Source organism: Pantherophis guttatus, chromosome 5, assembly GCF_059756535.1.
Source record: "Pantherophis guttatus breed Tessera chromosome 5, ASM5975653v1, whole genome shotgun sequence".
Taxonomy (NCBI): Eukaryota; Metazoa; Chordata; class Lepidosauria; order Squamata; family Colubridae; genus Pantherophis; species Pantherophis guttatus.
The window spans coordinates 19,709,338-19,736,563 of NC_142067.1; the positions used below are offsets into that span (position 1 = coordinate 19,709,338).

The following is a 27,226-nucleotide window of genomic DNA, read 5'->3' on the forward strand; positions in this document are numbered from 1 at the left end:
CAACCTCTTCGGCTGAAGAGGTTGCAGAAAAAATGCTTTCAGAAGCTTCTGACGATCCCAGCTGAGCTGCACGATCATCAGAGGCTTTTTTTTTTTTTTACTTTTAAAAGCATTTTTTCAGCCGAAGAGGTTGTAGAAAAAATGCTTTTAAAAGTTTTTTTAAAAAGCCTCTGATGAGGTGGGCGGGGTAAGCGAGCGGCAACCGGGCCAGGGACTGGTTCAGGGGCAGCCAATGTTATTACCGGTTCTCCAAACTACTACAAATTTTTACTACTGGTTCTTGCGAACCGGGAAGAACCCACCACTACCTTGACTCTAAGACCAACCACCAAGGAGTAAAAAAGGAAATGATTTACTGATTGATAATATTTTACCCTACCTTTTGTTCAAGAACTCAAGGCCTTATAACTCCCTCCTTGGGATAAGGCATGTAATAACATCTATGGCAGAGGGTGGACTTCCCTCATATATTGGCATGTAATAACATCTATGGCAGAGAGTGGACTTGTATCTGATTCCCTTTGCTCCCTGTGGAAACTTCTCAGCCCATACTACTGTTTTGTCTTACAAAATAAAATTTTACAACATAAAATGAACTATGGAGTAAAAAGACCAGGAGTACAAAAAAGGGGATCATGATATTATGATAATCAATAAAGGAAAATATTTGTAGCTCAAGATTGAAATGACGGGTCCTTGGTGCTCCCTGAGCTTGTTTCCTTGCAGATGTTTCATTACCCAAACTAGGTAACATTATCAGTACACTGAATAACAGAATAACAGACTTGGAAGGATCTTTGAGGTCTTCTCGTCCAACCTTCTGCTCAAGCAGGAGACCCTATAGCAAACAAGTGGCTGTCCTTAAAAGCCTTCAGTGATGGAGCACCCACAACTTCTGAAAGGAAGCCATTCCACTGGTTAATTGTTCTCATTGTTAGGAAATTTCTCCGTAGTTCTAGGTTGCTTCTCTCCTGGATTAGTTTCCATCCATTGTTTCTTGTCTTGCCTTCTGGTGTTTTGGAAAAAAGGTTGACCCCATCTTCTTTGTGGCAGCCCCTCAAATATTGGAACACCGCTATCATGCCACCCCTACTCCTTTTCAGTAGACTAGACAAACCCAATTCTTGCAACCATTCATATGTTTTAACCTCCAGCCCCCTAATAATCTTTGTTGCTCTTTTCTGCACTCTCTTTCCAGAGTCTCTACATATTTTTATAATATGATGACCAAAACTGGATGCAGTATTCTAAGTGTGATAGTACTGAAGAAGGGTAGCATCCACCCCACTCCTAGAATGAAATATTTTAGGAAATGTTGGAAAGACAGAATATTATATTTCTCTGGATGAGAAAGGGAGAAACATGTTTTAAAGACAAAGCAGCTCCCTGCAGCTCCCTGTCCCCCCCTCACCGCTTCAGATCCAGGATGATGGGATTAAGACATGGCCCTCAGGACATGATAGGATTAGCCCTCTACCCATCTAGCAACAGAACTCACCACATGGCACCTGGGGAGATTACATCACCCAGCAAGATTCCACCAAGGCTGGGACTCAAGACAACCTACAAAGTTACCCCTGCATGGCCCCATGGGAGTCTGACAACCAATCGGAATACATTTCTTTCACAGGAACAGGAAGCTCCAAGGCCAGGCCCAAGAGAGGGTATAAATCTCTCTCTCACACCCATGTGCTCATTTCTGCCCAGGACCTCTAACCATGTGGTCCTGTTCACCATTAAGACCATCCTTCCAAGCAATCTCCATGTTTCCAGTGTCTTTCTTCCCCACTTGGAATTGAACCCAGATGGACATTTCTTCCAACAGGACCAAGGCTTTATAAAGCAGTACTAGTACCTCACGTGATCTTGAATCTGTCCCTGTTAATGCAGTTTAGGATTGTGTTGACTTTTTTGGCTGCTGCTGCACACAACTGACTCATATTAAAGCGATTGTCCACTAGGACTCAATGATCCCTAGTTTGGGTAATGAAACCCATCTGCAGAAAACAAGAAAACAACCAAGCTCAGCACCAAGGACCCCTCACTATGATACCCACTCAGAATGATTCACTGATGCATTAATACTTTCCCTACAGTTCAAAAAGGGGCTTTGTACAAGACTACATTGTATAATTCTCGTTTCCTAGGACATCACAACAATCCAGGGAAAGAATTTACTTGTAAATCAGACTGTACAGGTATTTGCAGATGCGAAAATGCTTCCTGATCAAGATGCCTGAGAATCAAACAACAGTGGATTTATACTTTGATCGCTTTATTTTGGGCACCACGCAGAGCAATTGGGTAGAGGGGGGGGGTCTACATTAATAAATAAATGGGCATTGCCTGGAGGGGGGGTGTTCTCTGCCCCTCCCACTCCAAAACTGCCAGTGATTGCAATTCATGGGAGCATCTCTCTAGGACAGGGGTCTCCAACCTTGGCAACTTTAAGACTTATGGACTTCAACTCCCAGTCCGGTGCTTCCTTTTCAAATCTCCTTCATTCTATAGCTGCTACTCTCAAGTTGATAGCAATAATACAGTAGAAGTGTTTTGAGTTATAATCCTGCTGGCCTTCCAAAGCTATCCACAAAGCCATTCCAGGTTGTTTGATGCGATCTGAAGGTCAGATGAGAGTGCTACAGTGCTCCTTTTCTTGAGATTGAAAATTAAAGTGATCTCTCCTGCTGTGTGTTTCCATGCTGTTTGAACTGGGCTGCGTTAGGAAACATACAGTTGCTAGTAAATTAATAAATCCTATTCAGACCGCCTCTGAACTTCTTACTGATTGGAAAAAAAGGGAGGAATACAACTATATAGCTGTCTAACAGCAACAGTATAAATGCCCTTTTCATGCCATAGATTATTTAAAAAAGAACCAACAATTCGGATTTCAGACCAAAAGCAGATGTCTCTGTGAATTCTATAGATCAGAGGTCTCCAACCTTGGTAACATTAAGACTTGTAGACTGCAACTCCCAGAATTCCTCAGCCAGCAAAGCTGGCTGAGGAATTCTGGAAGTTGAAGTCCACAAGTCTTAAAGTTGCCAAGGTTGGAGACCCCTGCTCTAAGAGCAATACTAGAGATGGCTTCATTGATCAAACTACATTTCCCATAATTTCCGGGAAACGGAATAAAGAAGGCCAGTTATTACATCGGGCGACTCATCTGGCATAAGGCGCAGTCCTTCAAAGCGAAGGGTCTCTTGTTTATGGCGACGTCTCCAAGCCGAGAGAGGTCTAGACGGGAGGACTCGCTCATGCCCTAAAAGGAGAGAGCAGGGAAGGCGAGTCCCCAATTCTGGAGTTTTGTTTTAAAATATCAGAAACACGCGACTCCCCAACACCCCCAAGGAAGCAAGCGGACCCGGACGCGGAGCGAATAAGCCGAGCCGTTGAGTCACCTGCTGCAGCAGCGCCTCGCGCTGGCGACGCCTGTCTTCCTTACGCGCCGCTAAGACCCGCTCGCTTTCAAATCCGGACGCCATGATTGTTTCGGCGAGGTGGGGGTGGGGGGGTGGGGGAGGAGTGGCTGCCATAAAGGAAACCGGCTAGTGCGCCTGCGCAACACGGAGTCGTCAATCACTGGAACTCATCATTTTAAAGGCCTCCATTTCCGCGCAGGCGTAGTCGGAATCTTCAGGACCTTGAGTTGGGTGCTGATGCTTTTTCGCCTGCTTGGCAGTTGCGGGAGAATACAGGATTGTTGCTACGGTGTTTTTGAAGTCTCTTCCCTGGGTTCATTTTTATTTCTGGTGGCTTGATGTATGGCGGGCGTCCGTAATGTATTGTAGGAAGTATGGAAGAGGTTATCATTACCGTTCAGGCAATATAGGATGTATGACTTAGTGGGCAGCCTTTTAAAGCAGAATAGAAATAGGAGTAGAGTAGAGTAGAGTAGAGTAAAAGAATAGAGAATAGAATAAACTGGAAGGGACCTTGGAGGTCTTCTAGTCCAGCCCTCTGCTGAAGCAGGAGAATCTATACTATTTCAGATAAGTGACTGTCTAGTCTCTTCTTTAAAATATCCAGTGATGGAGTGCCCACGATTTCTGGAGGCAAGCTGTTCCACTGGTTAATTGTCATCACTGTTAGGAAGTTTCTCCTTAATCTTAAAGTTGACCAGGCTCAAGGTTGACTCAGCCTTCCATCCTTTCTAAGGTGGGTAAATTGAGGACCCAGTTTGTGGGGGCAATAAGCTGACTTTGTATAAATATACAAAAGTATGAAGGCTATTGCTTAACGCATTGTAAGCCGCCCTGAGTCTCCGGAGAAGGGCGGCATATAAATCAAAAAATTTTTTTTAAAAAAATCCAGGTTGTTTCTCTCTTTAATTAGTTTCCAATCATTGTTTCTTGTCCTGCCCTCCAGTGCTTTGGAGAATAATTTGACCCCTTCTTCTTTGTGGCTTTTGCTTTGTCCATAGAACGACAGTATAAAGTAGCCAAAGAGTCCTATACAGGTAGTCCTCCACTTACAACATTTCATTTAGTGATCTTTCAAAGCTACAACAGCATTGAAAAAAGTGACTTGGGACCATTTTTCAGAGTTACCACCTTTCCAGCATCTCCATGGTCATGTGATCAAACTTCAGATGTTTGGCAACTGGTGCATACTTGTGACCATTGTTGTGTATCCCATGGTCATGTGATCACCTTTTGTGACCTTTTGACAAGCAAAGTCAATTGGAAAGCCAGATTTACTTAACAACCGGGTTAGTAACTTACCAACTGCAGTGATTCACTTAGCAACTGTGGCAAGAAAGGACATAAAATGGGGTAAAACTCACTTAACAAAAAGTCTCACTTAACAACAAAAATGTTGGGCTCAATTGTGGTTGTAAGTCAAGGACTACCCGTTCAAGTAGCCTGATTTTTCATTTCTTGAAATAGTATTTAAGATTGGTAGACCAATGTTTCTCAACTGCAGCAACTTTTAAGATGTGTGGCCTACAACTCCCAGACTCCCCAGCCAGTATGCTGGGGACACTATGAAGCAGTATATACGTCTAAGTGCTCTTGGAGTCTATACATCTTACAGTTGCTGAAGTAAAAAAACACTAGTTTATACTAGCAGCATTTGCAATCTTCTCCGTAACAGAATAGCAAAGTTGGAAGGGACTTTGGAGGTCTTCTAGCCCATCATACAGAACAATTTTCCTCTTTGGGGAGAAAAAGGGAATTGGAATTAACGAGACTCTGTTGGATAAACATTTTTAAATTCAGTTGTAGACCAGCTGAGACCACATGCCTTTAAAGATGTGAAGCAAAAACAGCACAGCGCACAAATAAATCAAGCAGTGTGGCAGAATTTATCTTTCATCTAAAAAAAGGAAATAGGACTGAATTTTGATAAACAGTTTGGATAGAACAAAGGAGGGAAGGCTATGAATATTAATAATTATGATAGGCTAACTAAAGCTTGGCACGTCAACTGGCACAATTGTAATTCTGTGTGCTGTAGTCTCAGTTTACCTGGTGGCATCACTCGGGAAAGGCCAGAGTAGAAACCTGGGTTCTAGACTTGAACAATCTAGAGCAGGGGTGTCAAATTCGAGGCCCAAGAGCCAGATTTGGTTTGTGGGGCTGCCCTGAAAACAATGAAGGACTGGCCCGCGGTGCTGCAACCAGCAGCCCTCCTGAGCTCTGTTTTCACTGGCAAAGGGTGAAACAGAGCTCAGGAACCCCTTTTCTCTGCAGAGCGCTTGGGCCACCACAGGCACCCCCTACACGAGTGATGTTGAGGTGGCCACACACCCCCTGCCCCTCCCACACACAAATCTGTTGCGGCCTCAATGAAATTGAGTTTGACACCCCTGATCTAGAGAGATTTGATCAATGTAATGCAGTTTTATAGTTACGTAGAATTATTTATGAATTATTTTTATAATTAATCTTAAATGATAAATTCAAACAAACTTATTTCCTTTTATTTTTATTACTTCTAAATTCAAAAAACCAGATTTTTTTTATATTAAGACATTAATATGTTAATATTACAGAATAAGTAATACTATTGTCCTGAAAAATGAATGAAAAATGACATATCAACCCCAAACATTAGCTGTATTTCCAATAAAGGGTGTAGTAAAGCAACTTTACCAATTTGCTGCCTTCTTTTATTTCATTCCACAGTTCCTCTGGCTCTTTATCAATGAAGTTTAATAACTTCAACTTTTGATTCCCAAACCCTTCATAGTAGCCATTTTTGACAGATAAATAGGTAAATATAATTTACTACAGCTAAAGGCAAAATCTAATTAATGCTAAAGACATTGCCTCAAAATACTAATCAAGGAGAGAATCTAGAAATGAGAAATTTCCTGACAGAACAATTAATCAGTGGAATGGCTTGCCTTCAAATGTTGTGGGTGCTCCATTACTGGAGGTTTTTAAGAAGAGATTGGACAACCATTCATAAAAAGTTAGCACCCACTCCTCTCCTAGAAGAATGAAATATTTTGAGAAATATTAAAAATGCAGAATACTATATTTTCCTAGATAAGAAATTGAGAAACATGCTCTTGGAGACAGAAAGCAGCCCCCACCTTTCTTGATGGTCCTCAGCAGATGTCAGCACTTAAGAGATAAAGAGCTTATTGACATCTAGGTAGCTCTATTCATAAGCAAATTCCCTGCAGCAAGGTCTGAACAAAGGTAGGATTAACCCTCAACCACAATAGGAATTGCCCAACAAGCCCCTTCATTGCATCAGCAGACCAAATTTCAACCAAGCTTGTCTCAGACAACCTACAGAGCCAGTTATGACCCCTACAACAGCCAATAGAATACATGTGCTTGCACAGGAACAGGAAGCTCAAGTTCAAAGCCCAAGAGAAGGTGTAAATACCTCCCACTCTCAACTCCATGTGGTCAGCTGCACCAGGACCACAAACGTTGTCCTGTTCATCAATAAATGGACCCTCTTTCCAATCAGCCTCCAGCCTCCATTTTGTCTTCAGTGCCTTTCTCCCGGCTTGGAACTGAACCTGAATATTTCTTCCAAGACATTTTTCCGAAATGGTATGGGGTCTCCTGCTTTCAAGACCTTCAAAGTCCCTTCCAACTCTTATTCCGTTACTCCCCTCCCCCCAAATTTAAACAGCTTTGCTATAAAATATTACAGGGGATCAGGATTCTGTCCAACCAGCCATGTTCCCCCAGGACAGGGGTCTCCAACCTTGGCAACTTAAAGCCTGGAGGACTTTAACTCCCAGAATTCCCCAGACAGCTTTGCTCCTCCAGGCTTAAAGTTGCCAAGGTTGGAGACCCCTGTCCCAGGATATTACATTCCATTCTATTCCATTCCAACCCAACTCATCCCATCCTATCAATGAGATTTTTTTTTAAGTTTTTCCTGTTGGAAGCAGGAGTAACAGAGATATTGGATGGCTGAGTTATTTTTACTAAACAATTGCCCTGCCTCCTAAGAAAGGTACAGTGAAGACACTGGCTCATTTCCAATGTTAAAATAACATTAAAATACTGAAGATTTTGTATAAAGGAGGAGGAAGAGGCATTACTTCGTCCTTTCCTCAGCTATCTGTTTCCTCAGCTGTCTGTTCAAATTTCCGGGACCGTCGTGCACGTAGCTGGGTTTATGAGTTACTCCCTTTTTAAAGACTCATTTAAACCAAAATGTTCAATTTATCATTTTATAATTTTGAAGCTGTTTGGGAAGAAGACAAGTGTTACAAGGAAATGTCAAGGAGGGATAGCAAGCTGAAATGTTATGAAACATAGCTTTCAAAAAAATACATACTCTTATAAACACTTATCTTTTCACAAGCAAGCAATAAAATCCTAAATAAGAGAAGGCAAATTTCCAAGCCTCATCTCTCAACTGTATAAACTGAGATGCTAAGGAAGATATATTTTACCCATGTGCAGTCTGCAGAAGAAAATAAATGTGATGTGTCAGGGTCAATAATTCAAACCAATTACAGCATGATGTGTACACAAGTGCTGAATTTATTTCTGCATAGAGAATATTTTTACAATATTTGCCCATATCAGCCTTCCATTTTGGAAATCATTTACAGTTCCTTGGGATTAATGGTCTCTTGGGCAGTCACAGAATTAGAAGAGAGGCTTCTGTATTTGTGATGACAAATGGACCAGGCAAAATGTCAAAACTATTAAGGGGAAAATCCATTTTCAAAAATGATATATTCTGTAGGTTCAGAATTTTTATCTTGAATTTTACACTAGAGAATTGAGGAGAACACTCCTCCTGAGTACAGAATTTAAAACAGCACAGGACACATATCTCTATATGAGGTTTGATGTAAACACATTTTAAGCACATTCCACAGTTTAATGTGGCAAACACAATCAAAGGCCTTTCTATTATTAGTAAGAAAGTTGGACCATAAGAAAGGCAGAGCACCAAAGAACTGACCCTTTGAACTATTGTGCTGGAGAAGACTCCTACGAGTCCCTTGGACTGCAAGGCGATCAAACCGGTCAGTCCTAGTCAGTCCTGACTGCTCTTTAGAAGCCCAGATCCTGAGGATGAAACTCAAATACTTTGGCCACCTAATGAGAAGGAAGGACTCACTGGAGAAGAGCCTAATGCTGGGAAAGATTGAGGGCAAAAGAAGGGGATGACAGAGAACAAGGTGGCTGGATGGAGTCACTGAAGCAGAAGGCGTGAGCTTAAATGGTCTCCAGGGGATGGTAGAGGACAGGAAGGCCTGGAGGAACACTGCCATGGGTAGCCATGGGTCAGACACGACTTTACAACTAGCAACAAAATTATCAATAAAGCACATATTGATATTTTTTGTATTCTTTGGCTTTCTTTGGATCAGTTCATAAGCTTACTTTAACATTCCGGTTTGAGATTGGAACTTGTTTTGAGTTTAGAGATCTTTTGAAAGAGTTTTCTATTTTTCCCATGTTTGTTTCCATTTCAGAGTGTGTACAGACTTTGTCATATTGCTAATTGTCTATTCTAATAGTTCTCTGAAACTCTTGGTTAATTTCCTTCCTAAGATTTTTATTTGCTTTAGCTTCTCTCCTTGGCAATTTTCACAATTTGTTTTGACCTTCAGTTTCTTCATATTTGGCAGTCTCTCTCCATTTTCACCCTTTCATCCACTTCTTTCATTACGTCCCACAGTTCCTCAGGTTCTGTATCAATAAAGTTAAAGGACTTCAAAGCAATTCCTGATGTTCTTCTTGAAAGTGGTAGGTACAGGTAGTCCTCACTCACCAACCACTTGTTCAGCAACTGGTCAAATTTACAATGGAGCTGAAAAAGTAGATTTACAGCTTGTCCCGAAAACTGTTGAAAGTGTGAAATCCCAATCCAATTCAATCCAATCCAATCCAAGTGCAAGATCTATTTCACAGACAAAATCCAGGAAAAGCACCAGGCCCAGACAAGACAACTCCTTCTTGCTTAAAAGTCTGTGCTGACCAATTGGCCCCCATCTTCACCCAATTCTTCAATAAATCACTAGAGATGTGCCATGTTCCTTCTTGCTTCAAATGCTCCACTATCATCCCAGCGCCAAAAAAAACCCTTCATCAAGGAACTGAATGACTTTAGACCAGTTTCTCTAATATCTGTAGTTATAAAAACGTTTGAAAGGTTAGTGATGTTCCACCTGAAAACCATCACGGGTCCACTGTTAGACCCCCTGCAATTTGCATACCGAGCAAATACCTGTAGATCGACAGATGATACTGTTAATATGGCTCTGCACTACATCCTACAACATCGTGAATCTCCAAAGACCTATGCAAGGGTCCTCTTTGTAGACTTTAGTTCAGCATTCAATACCATCATACCAGACATTCTTCTAACTAAACTAAATCAGCTAGCAGTACCAGAACACACTTGTAAGTGGATCATAAGCTTCCTAACAGACAGGAAGCAGCAGATGAAGTTGAGAAAAATTACATCAGATACCTGTACAATTAGTACAGGCCCCCCCCCAAGGATGTGTGCTTTCTCCACTTCTCTTTTCTCTATATACCAATGACTGCATCTCAAAAGATCCCTCTGCTAAAGTACTGAAGTTTGCAGATGATACAACAGTGATTGGTCTCATTCAAGACAACGATGAATCCACATACAGACGGGGAGGTTGAACAACTAGCCTCGTGGTGTGACCGGAACAATCTGGAACGGAACACACTCAAAACCGTAAAAATGGTGGTAGACTTTAGGAGAAACCCTCCCAAACTACCACCTCTTACAATACTAGACAACACAGTATCAACAGTAGAGACTTTCAAATTTCTAGGTTCTATCATATCTCAAGACCTAAAATGGACACCCAACATCAAAAACGTCATCAAAAAAGCACAACAAAGAATGTTCTTTCTGCGTCAACTCAGAAAGCTCTAACTGCCCAAGGAGCTGCTGATACAGTTCTACAGAGGAATTATTGAGTGTCATCTGCACCTCTATAATTGTCTGGTTTGGTTCTGCAGCCCAACAAGACAGACACAGACTTCAGAGGATAATTAGAACTGCAGAAAAAACAATTGCTACCAACCTGCCTTCCATTGAGGATCAGTATACTGCACGAGTCAAAAAGAGGGCTGTGAAAATGTCACATCCTGGACATAAATTGTTTCAACTCCTACCCTCAAAACGAAACTATAGAGCACTCTATACCAAGACAACTAGATACAAGAACAGTTTTTTCCCGAACACCATCACTCTGCTAAACAAATAATTCCCTCAACACTGTCAAACTATTCATATTAGGCTGCATTACTATTGCTATTGGTCTTCTCATCGTTCCTGTCGCCCATCTCCTCCCACTTATGACTGCATGACTGTAACCTTATGATTTATATTGATATTGATTGTTTCCTAGTATGATTTGATTGCTTATTGTACCATATGACTGTCACTCGGTGTTGTGCCTTGTGATTCTTGATGAATGTATCTTGTCTTTTTATGTACACTGAGAGCATATGCACCAAAGACATATTCCTTGTGTGTCCAATCACACTTGGCCAATAAAGAATTCTATTCAATTCATCCACTGAGATTTAAATAAAATAAAATTAGGAAAGGAATTGTGGTTTAAGAGAAACCTCATGAATAACAGTGGGATAATCACTCAAGGCATTCCTAAAACGAAGTCTTTAGGAGGTGAGAAAGTCCTTCTTTTTATATTAGAAGAAATATACCTTAGACAAAACATTTTAAAAATGAAGGATAGAAAACAAAAGAGCACTCTTCCATTTGTCTACTTTGAAAACCTTACCTAAGTTTAGCCCTCATAGTTACAAGCAGACAATGTTTTCTCTTTGTTCTATAATCTTCTCTGGTAGCTGGGGGAAATGATCATGTTAATAAAAGGCAATGGTCTCAAATGACATGAACTCCAGCAGGAAGGCATTAACCTTTGCAAAGTGAGTCACCATATCCCATTTAGCAGAGAGTTTTAATGTGCTCCCTGATAGAAACAGCATGAGCCACTGGCAATTTCCACAGTGAACAACTGCATACATTTAAAAAAAAAAAAAAAAACAGAAAAGACCATTGGGAAAAAAAGATGGGATATTTAATGTCTGGGAGGGGAGGGAACAAAAAAGTAAGATTTTATCAGTGTGGCCAAAGTGGGGGAAAAAAACCTTTTTTAAAAATGTATTTGGGGAGCATTCAGAGAATGACAGGAAAAGCTGGGATTTAATGAGTAAATTCTGGATGTCTCTGGCATGAGGTCTCAGCCTGAATCTTAACACTGTATTTCAGAAAGTATTCAGAGTCATATCTCATAAGGCAGGAAGGCAATATGGAGAGAAATGGGCAATCCCTGTGTTGAAAAGCAGCTGCGTCTCATTCAGTTATTTATATCCCCTTGTTTTAGCAAATCATCCATTTCTCAGTTGAGTACTCTTGATCTTTTTTCAAGGATCACAGAGACAGAAGTGATATTATACATTGTGATTAAAGTACCGGTAACAGTTTTGGGCCTAGGAGACATTGTGCAATAATAGCATAAAGCTTTTTTTTTTTTTTTTTTGAGAATGTATATCTATTCACTAGTGCTTATAAAGGCTTCCTTGAATTATGATTAACTGCCACAGGTGCTTTCAGTCATCTAGGTGAGATATGTACTCATTTGATAGGCAGATAGCAGTTCCTAAGGGGAATCTTATAAATAATGATTACAAAAAAGAAACATAGGCAAGGAACAAGACAGTGCTGCTAACGTTTATTCATTCATTCAAAGTTTTTGCTCGCCCAACTCCAACATTGGGACTCTATGTGCCCAAACAGCCTGTTCTTTTAGTTCAGCAAGGTAGGGACCAGTCTAATCTCAGATGCTCAATTGTTATGGAGGATGAGTGGTGCCATTGAAAGGCATGACATTCATTCATTCACTCAGTTTCTTTCGGCCTGACTCATTGATTCTGGGCAACATACAATTAAATAGAAAACCAAGAGCAATAAATCTCAAAGAACATGGCTAACCTGAGGCATACTTCTTACAGGTCTGATAGGCCCAGATAGAGAGAATAAGAGAGAGATGGACTCTGAAGCAGTGGTGGGTTCCTCCCAGTTCGGTCCGGTTCGGCCGAGCCGGTAGCGGTAACGATATGATGTCACCGAACCGGTTCTCCCCCCCGCCCCCCCACCCTCCCACGTTATTCTTACCTTTTATTTGGTCCCACCCCCAATCTATTGCTGCCTCCTGAGTCCCAGCTGATGACTAGAGGGAAAAAAAACTGTTTAAACTCTTGCCACGGGGCTTCAAAGGGCCGTCCTACAGCTGATCAGTGTCAAAAGCAAACAAATGAGTCGGGTCGTAAGTGCGAGGACCGGTCGTAAGTGCGAGGACCTTCCAGAAATGACTCTGACCAGCTAGCCACGCCCACCTAGTCACATGACCTGCAAGCCACACTCACAAAATAAGCCACGCCCACAGAGCCGGTAGTAAAAAAATTTAGAACCCACCCCTGCTCTGAAGTTTTTTTTTGTTTTTTTTTAATTTGATTTATATGCCGCCCTTCTCCGGAGACTCAGGGCGGCTTACAATGCATTAAGCAAGTATCTTGGCCCCTGACCTGAAGGGCTTTGTAAGGAACCCAACCAATACCTTGAATATTAATCTTAATAATTTGCTTTCACCCCCAACTCTCACCCCAGAATCTGGCAGCTTGTTCTTCTAATGACTGATTTTTGTGCAACAAAATCTTCTGAAGAATGCCTTCATAGTAGCATCCTATAGGCCCGTGATGGGACACAGAGCCCTCTCTGTGGGCATGCCGCCATCGCCAGCTGCTCTTCTGGTTTCCGGCGCACATGTGCGTGCCGGCCAGCTAGTCTTTGCGAGTGCCGGAGCACCGTAGCACCAGAAAACTGACTGAAAATGGCCCAAAGAACTGCCAAAAAACCAGGCTGTTTCTCTGGCCAGTTTCAGGCCGGTTTGGGGCCTTTTGGGGGCCATTTTCAGGCCATTTTTGGGCTCTTTTTAGGGCGTTTTTTTGGGCCAAAAATGGCCTGAAAACGGCCTGTAAAACGGTTTAAAATGCCAAAAAGCAGGCATCCGCACATCGGCCTGCTGGTCTTGGGGTTTCAGGTGCTCTGGCGTTCGCCATCACTGCTATAGGCCCAGAAAACCCAAACCAACCCATCAATGGATAAGTGAAATTGGGCCCCACTGCTCATATCCCACCTCAGATTAAAAATCCCAATAACTGGTATGTAGGAGTATAGCCTTTTCCAAATTAAAAAAAGTGAAAAATACAATAATTCAATTGTGTTGGTAAGAAGATGGCACTCTACATAGATGGAGCTTGTATGATATGTTAATTATTTCATTTTTATAGTCTTCACCCACTTTCTTTTAATTTGGATTGGTGTAGTTTGATTATGTTTTATTTCTGTTTGCCACTCAGAATTCCTTTCATATGTCAGCAGAAACATAAATTTGTTAAACAAGCAAGAAAGAAAACTGAGCCAAGTTGTTTGTGAGTAGGATGGTACTTTGGTTATGAGCTGGACTTAACAGAAATAACAGAATGACAAAGTTGGAAGGGACCTAGGAGGTCTTCTAGTCCAACCCCCTGCTCAGAGAGGAAACCCTACACCAGTGATGGCTAACCTTTTTGCCATCTTGTGCCAAAAGCGGGGAGAGCACAGGGGTTGGGTGTGTGCGGGCCCACACCCATAATTCAATGCCCCCGTGCATGCGCATGTGACCCGCCCCTGTGCTCCTCCTGCTTTTGGCATGTGACAGCAAAAAGGTTACCGGTGGGCCCAGTAGGCCTGTTTTTTGCCCTCCCCAGGCTCCAGAGGCTTTCTAGGAGCCTGGGGCGGGTGAAAATGGCCTCCCCCACCCCCCAGAGGCTCTCTGGAGGCTGGAAATGGCTCATTTCCTGACTTCCAGTGGGCCCAGAGGGCCCAAAAATCAGCTGGCCAGTGCGCACATGCGCGCTGGAACTGACCTAGGGCAACGCTCACATGCCCACAGATATGGCTCTGTGTGCCGCCTGTGGCACGCGTGCCATAGGTTCGCCATCACAGCCCTACACCATTTCAGACAAAAAGTTGTCTAGTCTCTTCTTAAAAACCTCCAGTGTTGGAGCATCTACAACTTCTGGAAGCAAGTCATTTCACTGACTAATTGTTCTAACTGTCAGGAAAATCCTATTTGTAGGATGCGTATGCTAACAATGCTAGCTCCAGGTGTAGCAAAGTTAACAAAATCCTGTACCTACATTCTGTCACAATGAGACTTATCTGTATACACACATTAATATTCCTCCACCCTTTTCATATTGCTATTTTAGAGAGTCATTTTGCTATAAGATTTAGATATTTTCAAGCCTGCCATTACATATTAATGTGATGAGTGCTAGAAAATTACAGTGGGTAATTTCCAGTTTAGTTGAATCCCAGTCAACTTCAGATCAGAGCAAGCAGAAACAACACTCAATTAAGCTAGCAAAAAAAGAGATATATAGCTTAAGGTTTCTTTAATAAGCTTCAGCAACATCAAAATATTTAATTGGTAGACCAAAGCAAAAAGCAGGCAGAACACTAAGAAATATGAAATATGAAAGAGAAAAATGAATAGCCAGAGGACTTAATATCAACAATCCAAATATTATATCTATAACTACAAACATCATAGTACTTACCGGGGTTACTGGAAATATACTATGCGTATTTTCCATGGATAGTCCTGCAGGAAGTTTAGTTATTCCAGCTTTTATGTACATACTGTAGCAGGAAAAGAGAGATAAAAGTAAGGACATCATGTTATCTCTCCTCTATAAAAGAAACAATTTGATGGACAGGGACCGGGGTGGGATTCAGCCGGTTTGGACCAATTCGGGTGAACTGGATGTTAATTTTAATCTGGTTCGCTGAACTGGTTGTTCCAAGGACTGGCTGACCCCGCCCACCCCATCCCTCCCCTCCCAGGAGTCTCCACATAGCCCATTTTGGATGCCAGGCAAGTGCAAGGCATGCACGGAGGTTCCGGGAGGGCGAAAAACAGGCCTACTGGAAGTCCAGAAACGGGCTCATTTCTGGCCTCCAGAGAGCCTTTGGTGTGCGGGGGAGGCCGTTTTCGCCCTCCTGGAGGCTCGAGGAAAGCCTTCGGAGCCCCCCCCCCCAGTGCAGGAGGCCGAGTAGGCCACACCCCCATGGCCATGCCCACCCAGCAACTTGGCAGTGAACTGGTTGCTGAAATTTTTCAATCCCACCTCTGACAGGGATGATATATCCAACATCGAAAGGACCCAATATAGTAATTGTATTTATTGCAGAATCTAAGATTTATCTCAGACATCCCTTCTCAAATTCACAACTCCAGTTATCTCTCCCTATTGGTTTCAGTGTCTGAGGGAGTTGAAGTTCTCAACAGCACAAGATCCTTATATTTCTCACTATTCTACATACTAATAGGGTTATCAAGAGTGCCGGTTGTACTATTAAGAACTGTACTCAAGGGAAAATACTGTCGGCTGCAGTTTGTTCCATCTTTGTAGTTGTGTGAGATGTAAAAAAAAAAAAAAAACCCTACAAGCACAGTTTCCTTTGTGTACAATCTTTGAATGCAGCTTACATTATGACAAGAGCTGACAAATGGCAAGATGGACCCCTCAGGTCCCTATTTATAAGGCTAACAATTTTTTTTCCCCACCAGCAAGAAAATGCGTAAATCGTAAGAACAGTAGAAGTAAGTGGACACCATATTTAAAATCTCCAGAAGTTAGTGGAGAAGATCCTTCCTTTATGAGTCACGCCATTTGGGAAAAATATCTGTTTTTCAGATACATTGATATACATAAGAATGTGGGGCCAACACCTTCACAATTCAGAGACCTCACATGTGCAACACTTTCACTAGAACATTTAAACAGATGGATTAAAACTTCACACTCCAGATGGCTTCAGGCATAGCCAATCATTAATAGAGAACAATGTTAACAGCTCTGATTAAGGTCAGAGCCTTATTTAAAAAAAAAAAAAAATAGATAGCCTCTATTGTAGAAAAGTATTTTATAGAAAACATAAAAGTTGAATATTTCCCCATAATCTACCTGGAATATTTCTCTACCATAGTTTTAAAGGTGATTTTTCTCTAACTTGTTTTTCTGTTATAATTACAATTCCTTAAGGGATCCCTCTAGTGCACACTTATCTAAGATTCATTGGTAAAGCAGAATATTTCAGGGTGAATCTCTGGCTAGAAAGAATCAGGGAACTGATGAGGAAGATCTATGCTAGAATCTGCCTTCAGATTACTAAACTGGAAGGGCAACACAAGGCAGTTTCCATCAACACCTTATATCTGCTTCCCTAAGGAAAATATGGACTTGACTTGGAAGATACTGGTCTGACCTAGGCTTCCTGATATAGTAAAAAGTACACAATTACTCCCAAAACTAGTCCCAAAACTGGGCCTGGTGGCTCAGCAGACTGATAGCATTGTGATTAACACCAGCTGTTTGCAATTACTGTAAGTTCGAATCTCACCAGGCTCAAGGTTGACTCAGCCTTCCATCCTTTCTAAGGTAGGTAAATTGAGGACCCGGTTTGTGGGGGCAATAAGCTGACTTTGTATAAATATAGAAAAGTATGAAAGCTATTGCTTAATGCATTGTAAGTTGCCCTGAGTCTCCGGAGAAGGGCGGCATATAAATCAAATTAAAAAAACAAACAAACCCTTTTTTAAATTGTAATGGCTGTGAATTCCTTTCATTCACAGCACGTGCTGAATCACCAAGAGTTTATAAATAGTCTGCCACAGTCCTTCGGATAAGGCTGGTAAACACCCACCTTTATCTTCTTTGACATGCTGCCAAAGACCTCATTGGCAATTATCTTGGCAAGGCTACACGGAAACACAGTCAAAAACGGAGCTTCAAAGTCCAAACTGACACCATCCATAACATTGCTTCCTTCAAAGGCCCACATGCCTTTGTTCTTCCTATGTTTTATGGGAGGGGCCAATCATCTCCAAGCCTTACTCCCGAGTCGTCCCTTTTGTTTTAACTGTTCTTGCCTTCTGGCAGCTCTGCGCATGTGCACACTAGGAACAGGCTCCCTCTGTTCCTCTGTCTCTCTGATGTCCAACTCTGAAGGCTCCAGAGTCCACAAATATCTCCCAGATGGCCCTGGCCCCATCTCTGCCTCCGACACAGAGCCCTCGTCCGATTTTTTGCCTATTGCTCATGCAAAAACATCAAAATCTTAAATTCCAATGCGTTTAAACTCAGGGTTGTTGTTTTGTTTTGTTTTGTTTTTGTTTGATTTATATGCCGCCTTTCTTCGGAGACTCAGGGCGGCTTACAATGCGTTAAGCATAGCCTTCATACTTTTGTATATTTATACAAAGTCAGCTTATTGCCCCCACAATCTGGGTCCTCATTTTACCTACCTTAGAAAGGACGGAAGGCTGAGTCAACCTTGAGCCTGGTGAGATTTGAACTTGCAGTAATTGCAGGCAGCTGATGTTAATAACAGTGCTTTAGTCTGCTGCGCCACCAGGGCTCTTTCTTCCACCCATTTGATGGTGCACTTGGCAGCCTTGAAGCTGAGTGGGGTTCTTTCTGTAATGGGCATCCTAGAGACTGCTAAATCTACTTTTACCATATAAGTGGTTAGGAACAACTATATTATATGCCATGCTTTTGAGTGAGGAAATGCTCCTTAAACATTTTTCTAGCTATACTGTTGATCCAATATTTCTACACTTGTTCTGAGCAGAGATTTTTTTTTTAATGTTTTATTCATTCTTTTTTAAGCAAGATTTCATAACATGCTCCAGGAAAAGCCAAATCATCCATCACTATGATAATTCAGTGTGTAGACTGATTCATTTATCTGGAATTATCCCATTAACAAGACCATTATTCCATTAACAAGAGCAATAATTTATTTTTGTTGCACAGATGATCAAATCATAGTTAATTAATATACAGCTTCTGGGCATAGATGGCACATGCAGCTTCTCATTTCTTTCAAGAAAGAATATGATATTATAGATAAATGCCATCCCACATTTTCATGTCTGGCTTTCATTAGAAAATATCGTTTCTTGGATCAGGACAACTCCAAATGAGTAAATATTGCCCTAATAGAGCCCTAATAACGTGGTTCTGAATCCTGAACTTTCTCCGTAGTAGAAGGTATCTAGAAGATACTCCCCAAAGTAGTAAGTACAATCTTTTTTACTACAGTTGTTAAGCAAATCACTGCAGCTGTTAAGTGAATTATGTGGTCATTAAGCAAGTCTGGCTCCTTCCCCCCCCTCCCCCAGTTGACTTTGCTTGTTGGAATCCTAGGCAGGTTACAAATGCTGATCACATAAATCCATGCCAGTTGCCAAGCGCCTGTATTTTTATCATGTGACCATAGCTGCAATGGTCTGTTCTGACCTAGGCTTCCTGATACAGTGAAAGCACACAATGAGTCCCAAAAACCCTCTTTTTATTTCAACGGCTGTGAATTCTGCTCATTCAGAGCCTGTTCATTCTCAATCTGTTCATTTACAGATGAGTCCCAAATAGTTGTAAAGAGTCCGACAGAAGTCTGCCACAGTTCTTCAGGATAAGGCTGATAAACACTCACCTTTATCTCCTTTGACATGCTGCCAAGACCTAATTGGCAACTAACTTTGCAAGGCCACACGGAACACAGAGTCAACACGGAGCTGCAGTCTTGAAACCAACCAGCACGAACAACAGTTGCTTCCTGCAAAGGCCCATGTGCCTTTGTTCCTCCTTTATGTCTTATGGGAGGGGCCAATCTCATCCCAACCCTACTCTCGAGTTGACCCTTTTGTTTTAACTGTTCTTGCCTTCTGGCAATTCTGTGCATGCGCACACTGGGAACAGGCTCTCCCTGTTCCTCTGCCTTGTTGATGTCCGACTCTGGAGGCTCCGGAGTCCACACATAATTCCCAGATGGCCCTGGCCCCATCTCTGCCCCCAACGCAGAGCCCTTGTCCGAGCCTTCCCCAGACTCCAAGATTGGCCCATGTTCCTCTCCAGCCTCCCCCCTATGCTGCCAGCTCTGCTGCCAGCTCCGCAGGTTGCCAGCAGACCACAACATGGTCATAGGTGCGAAAATCAATCATAAGTCACTCTTTTCAGTGCCATTGTAACTTGAAACTAAACTAAACCAGTGATTGTAAGTTGAGGACTACCTGTACATACCTTTAAGAAGTCCATGAATGCAATAGCAATTTCCGTTTCCTTCATTCTACACTTTTCTACCATGCCATCCACGAGTTGCAGGAAACATTTCAGGCTTACTGGAACAGAAAATTTGGCTACCAGAGTATGAGCACTCTGGAATATTCTGCTTTATCGTTAAATTTCATTTCTCTTCTTGACTTCATGATTATAAAATATTTATAATTTGTTTTATTTATTAAATTAAGAGTTCCTTAGATTTTATGTAATAGAAGACAGCAAAGAAGAAAAAGAAAAAAATATTAAAAAGAAAAAGAGAAAATGCAATTAATAGCTAACTTGTATGCATAAAGATTTCTTGTGCAAATCTAGATGCATATGCCAGATTGATGATGATGATGATATAGATAGATAGAGGGGGGAGAGATGGATGGAAAAGAAAGAAAGAGAGAGAGAGAGAGAGGGGGGGGAAAGAAAGGAAGGAAGGAAGGAAGGAAGGAAAGAAAGAAAGAAAGAAAGAAAGAAAGAAAGAAAGAAAGAAAGAAAGAAAGAAAAAGAAAGAAAGAGAAGGAAATGGATGGATAGATACAGTAGATAGATGATAGATAGATAGATAGATAGATAGATAGATAGATAGATAGATAGATAGATAGATAGATAGATAGATAGATAATATACATATAGTTTGCACAAAATTTTACTGAATATTACAGTTGACATTATTACCATTTGGCCGTTGTTAAGTTAAAAAGGTCCTTATGTCATGTGTCTCCATAAACATTACTTTGCATACTTATTTATTATTGTTCACATAACAAACAAATCCTTCAATTTATTTGAATTTTGATTTTCAACTCTTAACAGCCCCATAGGGATATTTTCTCCATGACGATTTATCCCTCACTTGGCCTTCCAGGTCTTCCAGTGGTGTGTACCATCACCACTGTAACTGAGTCCATCTACCTTGCTGCTGTTCCTGTTCTTCTTCTTTTCCCTTCCATCTTCCCCAGCATTAGAGCCTTCTCTGGAGAGTTGGGTCTTTGTATAATGGATCTGAAGTAGGATAATTTGAGTCTGGTCATTTGTTCCCCAAGTGGGACTTCTAGTTGATTTGTTTGAAGATTCATTGATTTGCTTTCACAGAACTCAAGAGGTCCATGGTCTTCTTCAACACCAAAGTTTATTTCAATTTAGTTTATTCAGATGCTATCTTTGTTGCTACGTAGCAACTGCAATCAAAATGCTATTTTATCTAAATAGCAGAGATTTTGCGTGCCACTTAAAACTTGTTGTTTTGCAGAATGAGATGGGTAGCATATAAATGTACCATATTTTTTGGACTATAAGACGCTCCGGACTATAAGCTATATAGCTTTTGGGGAGGAAAACACGAAAAAAAAAATCAGCCTCTGCCTCCCAGCATCCATCCGATATTCATCAGGCCTGTTTGCCATGGCCCATTTGCTGCTGCCACAGTGGCCTGTTCACCATCGCCGCGATCTGTTCACCGCCACCGCAGCCTGTTCGCCACCATCTGTTCACCACTGCCTATTTACCGTGGCCACCACCCATTCACCACCACCTCCGCCTGTTCGCCACCACCCATTCGCCACTGCCCATTCGCCGTGGCTGCCACCCATTCACCACAGTCCATTTGTCACCACCCATTCACCACTGCGCATTCACCGTGGCCGTCACCTGTTCACGGTGGCCCGTTTGCCACCGCCACAGCCCATTCGCCAATGCCGCCGCAGCTCATTCAGCACCGGCACGGCAGCCCATTCTAGAACAGCTGATCAGCACCGCACCACCACCCCTCCCCCCCGCCACAATATTCGCTGTATAAGACACATAGACATTTCCACTCACTTTTTTTGGAGGGGAAGTGTGTCTTATACTCCGCAAAATACGGTAAATGATCAAAGAAGTAGGAAGCAGCCACTTTTGTTATCTTACTGTTTAATTGTAATCTTGCCAATTTTTCAATAGATATGTCAATAATAGGAACAGTTGTCAGACAGTAACAAAAACCTAAATATTGCAGTATGGTTCAATGCAAAGCTACAGGTTGTTTTATCTTCTCGATCTTGGTTTGCTCCAAGAAGCTGTCCATTGTAACAAAACAGCATCTGGGAAGATCAGTTTAAAACAGCTAAGCAAAAATATGACAAATTTTGAAAAAAACAATGATAACATAATATATAATGATGCATGCGTTAAAGCACAACAAATGAAGTATTGCAATATAATTGACTATGGTAATTAAATCAGAATAAATGGTAGAAACTAATCAAAGTATGATTAATGGCAAAAAGCAGACTAATTCAAAGGAGGAAACAATAAACTTCAACTCTGCTTAGCATACTGAGAATATGGAAAATATCATATTTAAGCAGAAAAAAATATGAAATATCAAATTTACTACTCCAGAGGAAAGTCAACATCCTTAACTGGTTTTCAGATTCAGATGAAAAAGTCCAGAATGCCGAGAAAAGTTTGAGAATGTGAAGAAGACATTAAAAAGAGAAGTTTTTCTATGTACTTATTTCGAAAATAAGTACATAGAAAAAAATTATTGTCAGTTGATACATATAGATCATCTCTGATGCATGAGAAACAGAAGTTCATGCAACTTTCAAGGTTATTGAAGCTAGATCAAATCACGGCTGAATCACTGCATTCTGTTAAAATAAACATCTTTCTACCATGTTTTCCCAAAAATAAGACCTTGTCTTAAATTTTTTTGAACCCTGAAATAAGGGCTTGGCCTTATTGCCATGCACTCAAAAGCCCGATTGGGCTTATTATCAGGGGATGTCTTCTTTTGAGGGAAACAGAATATGTATGAAAACAGCACATTTCTACAAAGCTATATAACAAAAATAATTATACCTGAACAAGTCCAAGAATTAAATGTCTTTAAGCAGCAGCAAAAAGCAATCTAGTATAGTGGTTAAGGCATCAGACTGGAGACAATGAGTTCTAGTCCTGCGTTAGGCATGGATGACCTTGGGCCAGTCACTTTCTCTGAGCTCTAGGAAGGAAGCAATGGCAACCACTTCTGAACCCTTGCTAACAAAACTGCAGGCACTTGTCCATGCTGTCCCCAAAAATTGGACACGATTGAATGAAAGGGGTGGGTGGGAAGCAGCAACACTATAAAATCTTCTTAATGTTATTTCTATCTAGTTAATATCATAACTTCCAATAATCTCTAATGCAGGGGTGTCAAACTTGATTTCATTGAGGGCCACATCAGGGTTGTGTTTGACTTCGGAGGGCCAGGGGGTGGGGGCGTGGCTGGGGGGGCATGGCCATGGTGGCCATGACACGGGACTCATGTCGGGGGCACCTGTAGTGGCCAAGTACTAAGGCAGGACTTCCTTGAGACTCTCCTCCCTCCCTCCCTTTTCTTTTTCCTTCCCTCTTCATTCTAATTTCTTCTTCCTTCCCCTCTTTCCTTATTTTTCCTTCCCTGCTCTCTTCCCATCTTCTCAACTTTTTCTTTGTCTTTTCTCTTTCCCTTTCTCCTTTCCTATCCCTTCTTGCATGCTCAGATGCAAAAGGGGAAACCTTTCTGTTGCATATGGATGTTCCTTACGCAAGGAAGCAAGAGCCGCTGATTGGGCCAATTCGCCGGCGGGAAATCAGGACCTGCCGATTGTTCCGTGCACTGACAGCTGAGTATAAAAAGAGCTGTCAGTGCCTCAGAACCTCCCTTGCTCTAGCCAAGCCGTAAGCAAATGGAACGAGTCACGGATAGCCTAATAAACAAGTTTAACTGTTTATTGCCTGGCTTCCTTTCTTCCGCCTTGTTCCACAAAAGGAACACTTTCTCCTTTTGTTTTGTTTTTAGTTTGTTTTGATAGCCCACTGCCAGTGAAAACGAAGCTGGGGAGGCCACAAGGTTCCCCCCCAAGCTCCATTTTTGCTGGCAGAGGGCTGCAGGAGGCCATCCAGGTCGAAAACGGGGTGTGAGGCAGTCACATGTGTGCCTCCCAAGTTCCATTTTCGCTAGCAGAGACACTGCGGGTCTGTCATTTGCTGTTTCCAGGCCAGCCCCGTGCGCTAGATCTAAGCACCCCACGGGCTGGATCCAGTTCACAGGCCTTGAGTTTGACACCCCTGCTCTAATAAGTTTTGTATTCAAACAGAGGTGCCATAAGGAAAAGTAATTACTGCAAGTTCAAATCTCATCAGGCTCAAGGTTGACTCAGCCTTCCATCCTTTCGAGGTAGGTAAAATGAGGACCCGGTTTGTGGGGACAATAAGCTGACTTTATATAAAATAGAACACCGCTTAGGGGCCCCCGAAAGCCCTACTAAGCAGGTATATACAAAAGTATGAAGGCTATTGCTTAATGTATTGTAAGCCGCCCTGAGTCTCTGGAGAAGGGCGGCATATAAATTGAACAAACAAACAAACAAACAAACAAATAAATAAATAAATAAATAAATAAATAAATTTCATAGTTTTAATTGCCCTTTTTTATGGGGAACTGCAGATGCATTATCTTCACTGTTGCAGATTTCATGCACCTCCTAGCACTGTACATTTTGCTATTTATGGGCCACCTTTCAAAAATGAAACTCATGTCCTTTCTGGGTGGAAAGCACAAATAAATATCTAAGACGTTAATTTAAAATAAGTAAGTCTACTAAAAAGAAGATGAAACTATTAAAACTAGCCATTAACCAATTTTAAGAATGAGTTAAAAGCAGCTTGGTGCAACAGGAACTGAAGTCTCCAATGTTCTACAGAGGGTGGGTTTTTTTTAGCCTTTGGAAATATCAGAAATTGATAGCCTGGTTTTGGGAGACCAACATGAGAAATGGCTTCCTCCCTGACTATCTAATTTTCTCTGCCCCTCCCAACAGGGTGAAAACACTCTGGGTCCCTTAAATTAAACAATGCCATCTCCTGGGATCCTGAAACAAGCCTTTTTTGTCTCCTTTTTTTGCCCTCCCCAGCCTCCTTCCCTTCCCCCTTCAATATCTGGCCATCATAGCTTAACAAGAGCCGCTTGAACTGAACTCAGAAAAATCTTGATAACTAACACAGTATCCACCATCTGCAGATGACACTGTTAAAGTAACCTTCACCAGTTAGTAATGTGCCATGATATTTTGTACCAAGTAAAGTTTTGGAGTGGTCCTCAAGGCAGCCCCAAGTAGAATGGTTTACAATAGTGATATAATCTATAATATGGACATGAGTAACTATTGTCCCCATCAGTACATGAACCAAAGCTAGGTAAAGCCTCCCCTAGCCACTAATTGTACCCGTGGTTACAGAAGAAGCTAGGAATAAAACCCAAGTTGTGGATGTGCTGCTTCAAGAGGATGTTGTAATAGGCCGGAGGTGGGAATTGGTGCGTCCCCCAACCCGAGGCAAATAGCGAGCGGGAGGCATCTGCCCATAGGCCCTGGGGAAGGCTAGAGGCGGGAACTGGTGCTTCGTGGGCAACCGCAGTGAGCAGAGAGAGCGAGGTGTGGAGATCAGTTTGGTTGTGTGGCCGGCATGGTAGGCCATGGCGAAGGCAAGCAAGCAGGTGAGGTGCAGAGATCAGCTGGGCCATGTGGTCTGGGTAAGCGAGTGAGCGAAGGAGCCAGAGTGTAGCTGGGTGCGGGCGTGACTCTAGCCACTGGCCAAAGTGGGCGAGGCAAGATAGGGTGGGGGGGGGGGGCAGGGCAGGGGGGGGCAGTGGTGGGATTTGCCGGTTCGCCAAACTGAGCAGAATCCTAACAACCGGTTCTCCTGAACCGGTCCGAACCGGAGCAGCTCACCTCTGGTTAGAACAGATATCCTCCACAGAAACAAACACATAATTGCTATGAATCCGTGAAGCTCTGAGCCATTTTATCTCCATCTGCTAGGGCATGGAGAGAGAAATCCCCAGCACTGACCATTTTGGAGTGTACAATAGTATTAAATCTTATCAATATTTAAATAAGATTAAGCATTGAAAATATAAGGAATTATTTATTTGCGTAAGTAAAGAACCTCACCTATTGATTTTGATAGATCAAAAGACTGTTAGAAGCTCAACAGATCTGGACTCCTTTTCTCCATTCTTCTTGGATATTCACTTCATTTAAATGTCGCTCATACATAATATTTAATTGTTATCATGAATCCATGGGATATTTTATGTCACTCACAAACGGGGCATATTAAAACCTCAATTTTCAGATTTGTGCCAGGCTGTGTGCAAACATATATCTATATTTTCTAAATCAGTGCTCAATGCGCCTTTTCAGCCCCCAGCTACAACTTTTGCAGACATTTGCAATTGTCTGCTTCCAACCGACTTGAGCGATCTCTTATTTGTCCATGCCAGGCAGAGTGATGTGGCTGTGCTTCTGTGCTATATTTAATATCTACCCATGGTCATTTATTTTAATTGCACTCATCGCACTTCCCATTCCACTGGGCTGACTCCATTTAATTGGCTGCCATTTGTCTCAGCTTCCCACTGTCATGCTCATTTATCTGATGCCATTAAACCGCTGCGGCAGCTGCATTAACCCAATTCTTTCACTTTATATCTTCTCCTGGCCCTCCAACTTTTCAACTAGTTAGTATGTTGTCTCATTACCTGCAGCTCTCTTTTTGACCTTCACCAAAGACATTGTCCTCAGCCAGTCTCCTCTCCCGACACGGATATACTTCTCAAACAGGTTTCTCTTCTTCTGAATCTCAAATTGTAGACTAGAATAATTAAAGGAAGCAGACCTAGGTCTTAGCTAATTAAGTCAAGTCTCCTGCAAGAAAGGAACAAAGACTGGGGGAGTTGAAGCTAGCTACTATTTATTCATATTAGTACATTCATATCAAGAGTTCAGAACAGCAACCAAACCCTACCTCCACTCCTATTAAAAACTAACGGTGCCTCTTTGCTAAATTGCATTGACCTCATATTACTCCTGTCAGAACCCCTTAAAGTGACAGAACTCTTGGTTTCTTCGTCTAAAATCTCAGCCAATTCTAAATGTAGAATAATGGGATTCCCATGTAAGTGTGTTCAAAAGCTGGATGTAATTTCTATTTTAAAGGCAGTGAAAGAAGCAGGTAATGTTTACAGATAATGCAGTTTCTCATTTTGAATTATTTGGGTTAATTTCAAGTACTTCCCCCCCCCCCAAAAAAAACCTCTGAAGGCCTGGAACATGTGTTATTTTTTTGTAACTTATTTATTCAATTTATGTAATTGTCCTGCATTTTCCTTGTTTTTATTTATTTTTATCCCACCTTTATTATATAAATAATTCAAGGTGGCAAACTTATCTAAATGATCTTCTTCCTCCTATTTTCCTCATAAGAACACTGTGAGATAGGTTGGGCAGAGAGAGAGAGTGTGACTGACTCAAAGTCACCCAGCTAGCTTTCATAGCTGAAGCAGATCTTGAATTTATGTATTTTATTTATTTATTTAGTTTGTCGATCATGTACTAGATAACAGGTATAAGTATAAACATGGACATGAAGAAGGAATGAGTACAAATAAATGGGGACAGTAGGATAGGGTCGGTAGGCATGCTGGTGCGCTTATGCACGCCCCCTTTATGGACCTCTTAGGAATGGGGTGAGGTCCATGG

The 27,226-nt window shown here is 41.8% G+C and overlaps 1 protein-coding gene across 2 annotated transcripts in view; it reads right to left on the bottom strand.

Moving 5' to 3' along the window:
- Positions 1-3,534, bottom strand: part of CWF19L2 (CWF19 like cell cycle control factor 2) — a 103,451-nt gene extending 99,917 nt beyond the window's left edge. Inside the window, exon 1 of one of the 2 annotated variants that reach the window (XM_034409464.2) lies at positions 3,405-3,534. In XM_034409464.2, the coding sequence (XP_034265355.2) occupies positions 3,405-3,488 (84 nt within the window). In that variant the 5' untranslated portion in view covers positions 3,489-3,534. Of the gene's footprint in view, positions 1-3,155; positions 3,385-3,404 lie in introns of those variants that run through there. The other variant, XM_034409455.3, reaches the window with a different exon arrangement.
- Positions 3,535-27,226: the final 23,692 nt, after the last annotated feature.